Source organism: Rousettus aegyptiacus, unplaced genomic scaffold (genome assembly GCF_014176215.1).
Source record: "Rousettus aegyptiacus isolate mRouAeg1 unplaced genomic scaffold, mRouAeg1.p scaffold_m13_p_5, whole genome shotgun sequence".
Classification (NCBI taxonomy): Eukaryota; Metazoa; Chordata; class Mammalia; order Chiroptera; family Pteropodidae; genus Rousettus; species Rousettus aegyptiacus.
The window spans coordinates 35,058,166-35,071,547 of NW_023416308.1; the positions used below are offsets into that span (position 1 = coordinate 35,058,166).

Sequence of the window (13,382 nt, forward strand, 5' to 3'; positions counted from 1 at the left end):
TGTCCCTTAGGTCTTGGAAATGTCTTGTATTATTTCTTTGATAATTTTTTCTTCATTTGTGTTCTTTTCCTTTTCTGGAACTAGGTTATATGTTGATATAAAAGAACATTGCAGGGATTGATTATGATGTGTTGCTGTGAACTGAAGAATATGATTAGCTTAACCCTCTGTACTTTAGGAATGAGAAAGAGTTGGATGCTGAGAGGTATCAAAATAGGCAGAGAGGGCCTTTCAAATTGGAAAACAACTTGAACAAAGGCAAACAGGTGAGAATTCTAGGATAGAGCGTTGTAGGCAAGTGAGTTACTGATGAATGGTTTTTGAGCTAATGAATATTTACAATAGCTAAGCAGGTAATGGTAAGCAAAAGGATTTGATGAAATAAACTAGAAGTTGGGGGAATCACTCCAAATTGGTTTTGATAAGTCAAGTCCAAGATTGACAAGTAGAATGAAAAGGAAGATATAAGTATGGACGAATTGACAGAATATAGTGACTGACTAGAAATTGATGATAAATTTATGAGAATTAACTTGACTATAACTTTTCACTTTCTTAACCCTCGAAGTGTTTAGCTGCTCATACTCATTACTCATACTCCATTGACATGGAGCCCATTTTCTTTAGCATGAGTAAAAACAAGTAGACAACAATGAGGGCTTTCTTTAGTCTCATTCACTACCTGGCATTGATGACAGGACTAAGTATGAGTATGATTGTTTTTTTGTAATCTTACATAAGTGCTTGTAATACTTATTTGCCTCTATTTTATTTGCATTGCTCTCTGTTAGAGAATGCAAATGCAAAGTAGCATTTTGTATGAATTATTGTATATCTCTTGACAGGTACTTGGACAAGCTTATCACATATTCATAACCCTACTATAGACAGGGAAATGGAAAAGATTATATACATGTATTGTTTTTTCTAATTTGGCACCTCATTTTTTAGAACACAAATAGACAAAATTTTAATCTCTTTTATTTACTGAATTAAAATAACTTATTTTTTTCAGAAGTATTCAGAATGCTTTTTAGTGATAATATTTTCCTCTTACAGATTTATTTTTTTCTAATAACAACCCACATTGAATTTATCATCTTTGATCTTTTATTGTTCTGCCCCTTAAACATTATTTTACTAGGTGATTGGTCGAGGGGTTAATGTCTTCCCCTTTCCTTTTATCTGGTTTCTGGTTTTTTAATATGGAACACATTTTTCTTTCTCTGAAGATGAGGAGGTGGAAAATTATTTTTTAAAAAATTGTAAGCTAGAAAGCTTTTTGTGGCACAGTCATTTCTAGATATGTTTGCCTGTAGCTTGCATTTGCATGATATTTCTGTGATTAAGACTGCCCTCTTATGGTGACATAAAAATAATTCTGGAAGTGCTACCTCAGGTCAAAGTCTGACTTCATTGGTAGTTATAGTTAGTGTTAATATAGTTCTTGCTTTCTGCCGCATTAGGAATTAAAAGATGCCGCTCCCCCAAACAAGAATAACCTATTAGGAAATTTTCTTTGTGTTAGGTGGAACGGCCTCCTTCTCCATTCTCCATGGCCCCACAAGCTTCCCTTCCCCCAGTGCCACCACGACTTGACCTTCTGCAACAACGAGTATCTATTCCTTCAAGTGCTTCTGGTCTTGGAACTGCTTCTAAGGTAAAGCATTATTCATTTCTATGGTTTTCCGATTCTTTATTATAGATTAGTAGGTTTTAATTGACTTGCTTCCATCATGCTTCCACAGGCTACTTCTGGCTCCCTTCATAAGGACAAGCCATTACCAATACCTCCCACACTTCGAGATCTTCCACCACCACCCCCTCCAGACCGGCCTTATTCTGTTGCAGCAGAACCCCGGCCTCAGAGACGCCCTTTGCCTTGTACACCAGGCGACTGTCCATCCAGGGACAAACTGCCCCCTGTCCCTTCTAGCCGCGTTGGGGAATTATGGCTGCCTCGGCCAATCCCCAAAGTACCAGTAGTTGCTCCAAACCCTAGTGACCCCTGGAAAGGGAGAGAATTAACCAACCGGCACTCACTTCCATTTTCATTACCCTCACAAATGGAACCCAGAATAGATGTGCCTAGGCCTGGAAGCACATTCAATCTGGATACCTCCATGGTGAGTCCTGATTTTGAAGTTATTTAGCCTATTAAAAAATATTCATAGATGGCATTTATAAGGGTCAAAGTTTTGTGATAGATTTTGCATAGGATTCAGAGATAATATAATCCTTACCCTGAAGAAGTATACATTTTAATAGAGCAGACAGGTATGTTAATACATACTATAATGTGTGTGTGTGTGTGCACGTGTGCGTGCGCACGCACACATGCACCATGTGTAATATAAGTAAAAAGCACTTAAGTTTTAGAGAAAAGAGGGATTATTTCCAGATAGAGCAAGCCTGAGGTCTTTATGGAAAGAGTGGCATCTGAATTTGAAGTATTCTTTCCAAAATGAATACAGTTTTACATCAATCAGAGCTGCAATGACAGATATGCTTAAGATGTATAGTGGAACAAAAATTAGTTTTTTGAGTGGAGCAGAAATTTTAATATCAAAGTAGGAAAAAGGCCTAGAAAGAGCATTAGTACTAGATTAGAGGGCGTTGAATACTCCATCCCAAGAGGATTCAGTTTTTTTTTAGTAGGAAATGAGTATTTATTTGAAGGTTTTAAATTAATGGAGTGACATGACCAAAATGATGGTTTAAAGAGATGAATCTAATAGTCATATACAAAAGGGATTGATAAGAGAATAGATAGAAAAAAGACAGGTTAGGGGTCCATCGTGTAAGCATGAGATAAAGGGTTCAGAACTGGGAGTGGGATAATGTGAATTCATTTTTTTGTTGGTTTATTTATGCACTCAACAAAAACTCTTGCTCTCATAAACCTTACATTCTAGTGCAGGAAAAACAGAAAATAAACAAGATAAGTTAATAAGACATAGAGGATGTCTTAGCTGGTGAGTGCTGTGGAGAAAACTAGCACAGAAAAGGGATATTGGGACAGCTGAGATTGGGGTGGGGGGTATATGGAGGAATGGGGCACAATTCTGAGGAAAGACCTGGAGCAATGGGGAGAGTGAGCTGTGTTAATTCTGGGGGAAGACCATTCCAGGGTGAAGGGAAAAGCGAGTGAGTTTGGGAGAGTCTATTTGAGGAATTAGAAAGGGGTTTAGTATAGTTGGTGCCAACTAAGCAAGAGGAAGAATAGTTGTCTATGAGCAAATGGTGGTAGCCATTGGGTAGAGTCTTTAGATGATGGGAAACAAAGATAAAAATAAGACTTGAAAACAGTCTTTGGTTAGAAAAAGGACAAGAAGTCTCACACACACACACACACACACACACACACACACACACACACCCTGAAGTTTTGACCCTGCTTAACTAGGGACATGTTGCATTTGAGACAAGCCATTGAAACAAGAGTTGGCCAGTAGGTAGTTGGAAAAGATGAAATTAGAAGGGTGAAGGAATAAACTGCATATTTCTTGGTTGCAAGGAATGGGGCGGGGGTAAATTACATTTAAGTGGTATCTGTTTAATAAGCAATCTAATTATGGATTAGATTTGACGTTCTGATGGCATCAATGTAGAAAGATGTACAGATTTTTAAACTAGAAATGGTACTTTTTTAGCCAGGTTCTTCAAATCTTTCTAGAATTAACAAAACAAAACTCCATTTCCTTGGCTCTTTTTAGATCTCTATCTCCTTAACCCTTACATTTGAGCTTTCTTCAAAGCCTGAAAGGAGCTATGCTTTTGTCAGGTGTAATAACCCCCGAGCATGGCGTTGAGAATGAGGTCTGTGTCTTTATTATTGTCCTTATTATTTTGAATAGGTAAAATAAGAGACATGTTGCTGTGTTAAGAAGGTCGTTTTTCAACACTTTTCTTTCCAGAATATGAATAGCAGTCCATTAGCAGGTCCAGAGTGTGAGCACTCCAAAATCAAACCTTCTGCATCTGCCAGTGCCATTTATTCTCTGGCTGCCAGGTAAGTTTACTAAAGCTGTATTTCATACAGTGGAGTTGGTTCTTATAGACAATTGAGAAAACTTAGAAGAATATGAAGAAGAAAATAAAAATTGATCTGTATTTGTATCATGTAAAAAGTATCCTGTTTTCTGTTTTGGACTGTGTCTTTCCATTCTTTGTGTACATGTACATAGATCAGTCTTTCTGGGGTTCATCAACTTTATTAATCTTTTCAAAGAAGCAATTTTGGTTTCGCTGATTTTTTTTTTTTTTTTAAAAAGATTCTTAATTCTTATAATTTTTGTTTTAATTCTTAAGCATCTCCTTTTTTTGTGGTAAAATACATATAACATAAAAGTTACCTTCTTACCCATTTATACGTGTACAGTTTAATGATATTAAATACATTCATATTGTATAGCCATTACCACTATCCATCTCCATTACTCTTTTCATTTTGTGAAACTCTTTACCTATTAAACAGTAACTTTCCATTTTCCTCTTCCCCCAGCCCCTGATAGCCACTATTATACTTTCTGTTTTTGTGATTTTTGACTACTATAAATAGTTCATGTAAGTGGAATCACGTAGTATTTGTCTTTTTGTGACTGGCTTATTTCACGTAACATAATGTCTTCAAGGTTTGTCATGTATCACATTGCAGAACTTCCTTCCTTTTAAAGGCCAAATAATGTTCCGTTGCATGTATATGTGACATTTTGCCTATCCATTTTTTAGTTGATGGAAATTTGGGTTGCTTCCATGTTTTTAGCTATTATAAGTGATGCTCCTATGAACATGGGTGAGCAATATCTCTTTGACATCCAACTTTCAATTATTTTGTGTATATACTCAAAAGCCAAATTGCTGAGTCATATGGTAATTCTATTTTTAATTATTCGAGCCACCACCATACTGTTTTTCATAGCAGCTGTACCATTTTACATCTCCACCAATCATATACCAGGGTTCCAGTTTCCCCCAATTTTTTTTTTACCAATACTTGTTATTTTCTGGTTTCTTTTTTTTTTTATATATATAGTAGCCATACTAATAGTGTGAGGTGGTGTCTCATTGTAGTTTTGATTTGCATTTCCCTAATGATTGGTGATGTTGAGGTTCTTTTCATGTGCTTATTGGTCATTCATATATTTTCTTTGGGGAAATGTCTGTTTAAGGCCTTTGCCTATTTTTTAATAAGGTTGATTGTGTTGAATTTTAGAAGTTCGCTATGTATTCTGGATATTAATCCTGTATCAGATATATGATTTTGCAAATATTTTCTCCCATTCTATAGGGTGCCATTTTATTCTGGATAGTGTCTTGATGCATAAAATTTTTAAACTTTCACAGAGTCCAATTTGTCTGTTTTTTGTTACCTATGCTTTTGAATATGATGCTCGCTGTGAGTTTTTCATATATGGCTTTTATTATGTAGAGCTACTTTCTATTTTGTTGAATGTTTTTATCATGAAATGGTGTTAAATTTTGTTAAATACTTTTTCTGCATCAAGGCGATTGTGTGGATTTTTTTCCTTCATTTTCTTGATGTGGTGTATTATATTGATCAGTTTTTATATGTTGAACAATCACAACATTCCAGGTATAAACCCACTTGGTCATTAGGTGTAATCCTTTTAATATACTGCTGAGTTCTTTTTGCTGGTATTTTGTTGGAGACTTTTGCATCAGTTTTTATTAATAAGGGATAGTGGTCTGTAGTTTTCTTGTATCTTAGTCTGACCTTATCATGGTTATGCTGGCATCATTGAATGAGTTAGAAGGAGTTCCCTTTTCAATTTTGGGGGGAAGTTTTAGAAGGATTGATATTAGTTCTTTATTAAATGTCTGGTAGAATTTACCAGAAAGCTACCATGAACAGGGCTTTCTTGGGAGATTTTGATTATTGATTCCATCTTACTAGTTATAGGTCTATTCAGATTTTCTATTTCTTTGTGATGTAGCCTTGGTAAGTTTTGCGTTTGTAGAAATTTGCCCATTTCATCTAGGTTGTCCAATTTTTTGACTTACAACAAACAGTTCATAGTACTCACTTATAATTCTTTTTATTTCTGTATAATTGGAAGTAATGTCCCACTTTCATTTCTGATTTTATTAATTTGAGTCTTCTCTCTTTTTTCTGAGTCCGTTTAGATAAACTTTGTCAGTCTTGTTGGTCTTTTTGAAGAACCAACTTTTGGTTTCATTGATTTTTTTTCTATAACGTTTTTCTGTTCTCTTTCATTTATCTCTGCTCTGATCTTTACTATTTCCTTCCTTCTGCTAGCTTTGGGTTTAGTTGGTTCTTTTTCCAGTTTCTGAAGTTGTAAAGTTAAGCTTGTTGATTTTAGATCTTTCGTGTTTTTTTTTATTGTAAGCATTTAGAGCTATAAATTTCCCCTCACCACTACTTTTGCTGTGTCTTATAAGTTTCGGTATATTGCGTTTTTGTTTTCACTTGCCTCCATGTATTTTATAATTTCCCTTTAATTTCTTCTTCAATCAGTTAGTTGTTTAAAAGTATTGTTTAATTTCCACAATTTTGTGAGTTTTCAATTTTATTTTTGTTATTGATGTCCAACTTCATCCTGTTATGGGCAGAAAAGATACTTTGTATGATATCTGTCTTTTAAAATCTGTTGAGACTTAAATTATGGCTTAACCTATTGTCTATCTGGAAACTGTCCCATGTGCACTTGAGAAGAATGATCTAAGATCACTGTGTTAGTACAGTCAGTTTCTTATGGTGTGGAATCGTCCTGGCTTGTAGGCTTGCATAGCCTTCTCGCTACGTCTTCACATGGCTTTACCTTGGTATATATACAGGGGAAGAGATATAGAGAACATTAGCAAGCTCTCTGGTGTCTCTTCATAGAAGAACACCAATCCTATTTTAGCCCTCCACCCTTATGACCCCATCCAATTTTAATTACTTTCTCAGAGGCCCCATCTCCAAATTTAATGAGGATTAGGGCTTCGACGTATAAATTTTGGAGGACACAGACCTTTGGTCTATAACAAATGCTTTAGCTGTATTCTGCAAATTTCGATATGTCATATTTTCATTATTATTCATGCAAAAATAATATATGCTTTTGTTATTGTGATTTCTTGGTTGATTCATCTGTTATTTATGTATTGCCTGATTTTCAAACATTGGAAAATTTGTTGTCCTGTTAATGAAGCTTTCTAGTTTCATTCTAGTGTGGTCAGAAAACCATACTCTATTATTTTAACTTTTGGAGACCTTCTTTATTGACTAGTTTCTGGTAAATTCCAGTAATGTCTGCCATTTTTATATATAAGAACATGCAATTTGCAGTTGTTGGGCATGGCATTCTGTATATGTTGATCAGGGCAAGTTTATTAATTGTGTTCAAATCTTCTATCTCCCTCATTTTTTTGGCCTGCATGTTCTATCATATAATAAGAGGAGTGTATTAAATTCTCCCCCTTATAATTGTGGGTCCCTTTTTTCCTTTTATTCTATCCATTTGTATTTTATATGTGTTTATCTTATGTAATTAGGGTAGATAGAATTTTAGAATTGATATTAAATGATAATTGTTTTTATTATCCACTACTCTCCTTTAAGTCTGCTTTGTCTTATATTAAAATGGCTACATCAGCTCTCCTTTAGTGTTTGCATGATCTTTTACCATCCTTTTACTTTCAATTTTTCTGTGTTCTTATGTTTTAGGTATATTTCTCAGTGTATACTTTTGCCCTTAAATCCAGTTTAGCATTCTTTGTCTTATAATTTGAATATTTTTTCTACTCTATTATCCATCTTTGATTTGTTCATTTTTTCTCCTTTCTTGCTTTCTTCTAAAGTATTTTTATTATACCATTTCACCCCTTCTGCTATTTTAATTGTCCCGGGGATCATGCACTCTTGACCCATTAGAGTCTACTTCAAATCAGTGCCACTTAACACTTCTTGGACATTTAAATCTCCCCACATATTTACCTTGTAGTACTCTTCATTTCTTATGGCTTTGCCATGCTTCCATCTGGAATCTTTTATCTCCTGCCCAAAGAACTTCCTTTAGAGAGATAGAGACAGAATGTGAGTATATGGATGTGAATGTGGGTGTGTGTTTTCTATCAATGGACTCTCCCAGGTTTTGACAAAAAGTACCTAATGTTTGATGGAAAATATTTTTTTTCCAGTTTTATTTTATTTTATTTTTTAAGATAAATTAGCTCTCAGGCTTAAATTTGCTCTTTTAAAGGTATTATTTGTTTTCTGGTTACTTATGAGACCTCTTTGTCTTTGTATCCCAACAGTTTTACTATAATGCTCCTATGTAGTTTTTTAATATTTATTCTTCTTAAGGTATGTAGACTTTACTGATTTTGTAGTTTGATGTTTGTAATCAGTTTTAGAAAATTCTAGGCCACTGTTCCTTAAAATATACTAAATAATGCATTCTTTTTCTCCTCTCCTACTGTGACTCCAGTTACCTGAATGTTCGACCTTTCAGCATCCCTAACATTGCTGTTATACTCATGTGTTTTCCATTCTTTTTCTTCTCTTTAATATGAATCCTTTCTGCTATGTTCCAATTCTCTAATCTTCTCGTTTGTAGTTTCTAATCTGCCCTAAATCCATCAATTGAATTTGTATTTTCAGATACCGTGTTTTTATGTTCTAGAATTTCCATATGATTTTAAAAATTTTATTCATTATAGTTTTCTATTAAAATTCTCTTTTTATTGAATATATAAATTACAATTATATTGTAAGGGACATATTTTATTAATTTCAACTTTGTCTCTCCAGTTTGGCAAGACAACCAAAATATTTATCATTTCGATTGCTATTTTCTGCTTGTTTTCTTAGACTCTAACCCCATGTATATACAGTTCAGGGATTAGTAATAACTAGGGGAAATTGCAGGCAGAATTCTCTGTTATTCCTTTTTCCAGGATTTTTAGTCCCTCACAGATTGTCCATCTTGGTACCCCAAAATTCTAGCCCTTCTCTCCCGAGCCTTTTGAAACTACCTTGAAACCCCAGGTTTAGAACCACTAATACAAATCTTACCTTGGTGTATTCTCTCCGGAATCTTGGCCTCTTAAGTCGTGGGCTGTCCAGTGACTCTCCAATGCCTTCTTTCTTTTGTATTTTATCCTGCTTAAATTTGCAGCTAGCTGTTCTAGGGAGATGGTTAGATAATGCTTGCTACTTGGCCATGGCTATAAACATGTAAAGTATATATGTTAGATCAAGATATAGTTTTATAGTCTCTCTCTTTTAAAACTTATCATTATTATCTTGAGCATTTCTCCTTATCATTTAAAAAGTTCTTCAAAATCTCACCCCACCTCACCCCTGGGAGAGGACACCAAGGAAGGGGAAGGGCAAGGGCAAGGAAGAAAGAGAAAAAGGGGAGGTCAAATCCTTACTTTTAGTGATTACATATTATTATATGTGACTATAACCACATACTTATCATTCCCCTGTTGTTGGATATTTATTTTGTTTAAAAGCTTTTATTTCTAATAACTTCGCTTCAGTGAACATCTTTGTACATAATCAGAGATCCAAAGTAGAATTATTGTGATGAAAGCATGTGAATTTTTTTAAAGTATGTATTACCAAAATGCTTAATGAGAAGGCACAATTTTATATATTTTTTAACATCATCAACAAAAACGTGTAATTACAATTTTTTGATTGCCCTTTTAATGACCTTTTATATCAAAGTAATGTGTTAGAGAATTTTTAGAAAATACAGATAAATCATGCTGGGCAAAGGAGGAGGAGAGAAAAAGGAGGGATCAAATAGAAGAAATAGAAGTTATCCATAACCGTACTACCTAGAATCAGATAATAGTTAGCAATATGATATGTGTTCCTTAATTGTTATTTCTGTGTGTATGGAATCATATTTTATATGGTGTTTTTCACCAGGAATATCTTCAACATTCTTAGGGTCTCATTATATTCTACTATAATGATTTTCAAATTATTGATGGCAAAGAGTGGAACTGACTTAAGTGTAACCTCAGTATGTGAAATAGGTAAGACCTGAGGTAGAAACAGAAGTAGTCCTCTGAGGCCCCTGATTTTGGAACCTGTAAAAGCACCGAAGGACACAGTTGACTTGAGGTATATTGCTGTATGAGTAGTTCAAAATTTAATCAGTAAATGATTACTTGACAGGTTGCCTGTTTTCTGAGTATTATAAATAATGCTATAGTGAATATTCTTGATTATTTCCCCAGGGGAAATTCCTAGAAATGGAATTTCTGAGTACAAGGGTTTGCATGTTGTACGTTTGGTTAAATACTTTTGCTGAATTACATTTCAGAAAAGTTATACCAATTTCTTATTTCTAAAACTTTTTAAGAAAGTACCCATTTTCTCCACATTTTCATCAGTACTTGGTATTTTTTGTTAATCTTTATGGATCATTTCTCCCCCAACATTTTATTATGAAAAGTTTCAAACATAGAGTACAGGTGAAATATTTTTTACAGTGAACATTAGTATACTCACTACCTAGATTCTACTATTATTTTATTATACTTGTTTTATCTACACTTCTAGCTATCATTATCCTAAGAAAGGTTGATAAGAGATTCATCAGCCTTTCTTACAATAAATAAAAGACATATTGTAGATACCAGTACACTTTCAGCTTAGAACTTCAGCATGCAATGCACAAATAATAAAGGTAACATGTAGACATAAGAAAAAAATCTCAAGTGAGATAGATTATAGGGGACTGTCATTTATTAAATTTTTGTAGCATTTAAGTATTTTGTAATAAGCAGGTATTGCTTTAATAATTAGTAAAACTAAACATCAAGTAAACACAGATAGGCAGATCCAATAGGTGTTTCTTGCAGATTAGAATGTGTAAAAGCATAAAGAGGAAGGGAGGAGAAACACTCATTAACTCATATTCCCAGAGTCAATGTTGTATGCACATGTATGTTTCTTATATAATTGAGTGGGGATTTTGTCTTAATTTTATTTTGTTTTGTCTTTGCCTAGTTTCAGAGGGTGGGGTGGTAGGAGAGGTTTTGTTTCAAAAACTTCTAGGTGAGAGTTATATATGAGTATAATGGCAAGATCCCTGAAGCCGGGGTCAGAAGATGTGGGATCTAGTCCCAGATGATGCAAACTACCAAGGCACTTTATCCCTTTTATTCATATTTTTCTTGTGTAAAATGAGAAAACACATGTATATTATGAGATAACATATGAGAAAGCTTTTAACAAGCTGTATATTCTTTGAAAACCATAGGTAGATTTTTAAATTGATATTTGTATACATTCTTAGCATATTGTCAGAAAACCACCTGCTGTTTCTTGTTCATGCCCAGTGAAAGAAAACTGGCATACTAACTCTTGGACTGGGGACTTATTTAGGGACAGAGTCTAAATGGTATGAAGTATTATTCCAGTGTACCACATCTCAAACATGATAGCCACAACTTTGGTCAATTAAAAGTGAAAATATAAGTTAGTGTGTTTTTAATAATTACCTATCTTAGCCAGGAGTAATAATAGATTTCTAGGTGGCATCCATTTTGCTCTGTCAAATTTGAGTTATCTGTTTTGAAGTCACTTATTTCATATTTTAATGTTTTTCAGCTTGTTAATTCTTTTTTTCTTTTTTTGGTTTTTATTCTTCATCTTCCAGACCTCTTCCTGTGCCAAAGCTGCCACCTGGGGAGCAGTGTGAACATGAGGAGGACACAGAGTATATGACTCCCTCCTCTAGGCCTCTAGGGCTTCAAAAGCCAGAGGGAAAATGGCCTTTGGAGATAACTCAGAGTTCACAGTAAGTTCGCAACAATCCTGTTCTGGAATTTAGTTGACACCACTCATCTGCGTGGCTTGCTACCTTCATATATTGTTATCCAGCCAGAATTAAAACAGAAAAATATATCTAGCTCCTACTGTTGAAGGTTCTTTAAGCTGTAAGCAATTCCAGTTATGTTTCCTGAACATCACAGGCATCTCAAAAACACATATATTTATTAATTATTAATCATCATAAGAGTCAGTCTTACAACATTACTTAGTGATAACTGGCAAAAGGGGAATGTTATCTTGATAGAATCAGGGTCTAGAGTAGTTGTGGATAGATGAATCTTAATAAGTTTGCAGATAACAGAGTTCTGTTTCAAAAGGTCATTGTGCCATTTTCCTTTCGGTTCAGAGTGTGTGATTGTGACCAGCAGATTGATAGCTGTACATATGAAGCAATGTATAATATTCAGTCCCAGGCAGCGCCATCTGTGACAGAGAGCAGCACCTTTGGTAAGTAGCTTTTCTGCTACTTTAAAAAGCATTGATGTGCTGTAGGAATAAGCCTGTAATATTTGGCTAATGAGGTAGCTTGATCTATGCAGGAAATTCTTTTAAATAATTTTGTTTGCAAAATATCTTTGACCCAAGGGCAGTAAAACTACCTTTTCTCTTTTATTTCCTGTTCATACAGCTAGATCCTTTGTGCTTTTTCATCCTTTCTGGGCCTGGAAACATTTGTGTTATATGACCTGGAACTGCAATGCTGGCAGCTCCATTTTATTCCCATTGCTTTTTGCATTGATGAAATTCTTTTGTGTGAGGGTGATGAATACTCAATTCCCATATTAACTAGTTTACCAAGTTGAGAGTTTAAGAAGGCAGCATACACAGGGCCCGTTGGCTGACCTTCCAAGGTGACATGCAGATAGAAATGTTGAATGAATGCTATAAAGTGGCACTTGAGTCTTTTGTATTAGTGGCTATTAACCTTGGCAAGGGAGCTTTTGACATGTTCAGAAAGGTAGAGCTGCAGGATTAGTGCAGATTTTATTTTCTGTTTCTTTGATCTCTAGCCACATGGGGTGTTTGGGTGTATTTATCTCTCTACCTCTCACATAGTGTTTGGCTCATAGTAGACATTTGGTAACTATTTGACTCTGGGCATGCATGTATGAATGAATGAATGGATGGATGACCCTATATTGAAATATGTTAGAAGGTGAAGTATGTAAAAAAGAAGATAACTGCACAAACTTTTCTCTAGGTGAAGGGAATTTGGTTGCAGACCATGCCAGCACTGGCCCTGAGGAATCAGAAAATGATGATGATGGGTATGATGTTCCTAAGCCACCTGTGCCAGCAGTGCTGGCACGCCGAACTCTGTCAGATATCTCTAATGCCAGCTCCTCCTTTGGCTGGTTGTCTCTGGAAGGCGATCCCACAACAAGTGAGTCTCCAGGCTACATTGGGCTTGTACTGAATTGCTGTATGACTTAGAGATGACTGAAATAGAGATGACTGACTGCTTGGTGACAATAAGTCAGTAGCTGGAAAGTAGACTAAAAAGTATGTCTGAATGAGAGGAAAGCAGGTCCTGGGCCCCAAATTAAAGAGA

At 34.9% G+C, this 13,382-nt stretch overlaps 1 protein-coding gene across 1 annotated transcript in view; it reads left to right on the forward strand.

Annotated features, from left to right (window-relative positions):
- The window catches only part of CBL (Cbl proto-oncogene), a 96,325-nt gene that overhangs the window by 74,562 nt on the left and 8,381 nt on the right, over window positions 1-13,382 (forward strand). The window contains exons 10-15 of the mRNA XM_016139367.2: window positions 1,529-1,660; window positions 1,749-2,126; window positions 3,918-4,012; window positions 11,655-11,795; window positions 12,177-12,277; window positions 13,032-13,214. Of these exons, the coding sequence (XP_015994853.2) occupies window positions 1,529-1,660; window positions 1,749-2,126; window positions 3,918-4,012; window positions 11,655-11,795; window positions 12,177-12,277; window positions 13,032-13,214 (1,030 nt within the window). The remainder of the gene's footprint in view (window positions 1-1,528; window positions 1,661-1,748; window positions 2,127-3,917; window positions 4,013-11,654; window positions 11,796-12,176; window positions 12,278-13,031; window positions 13,215-13,382) is intronic.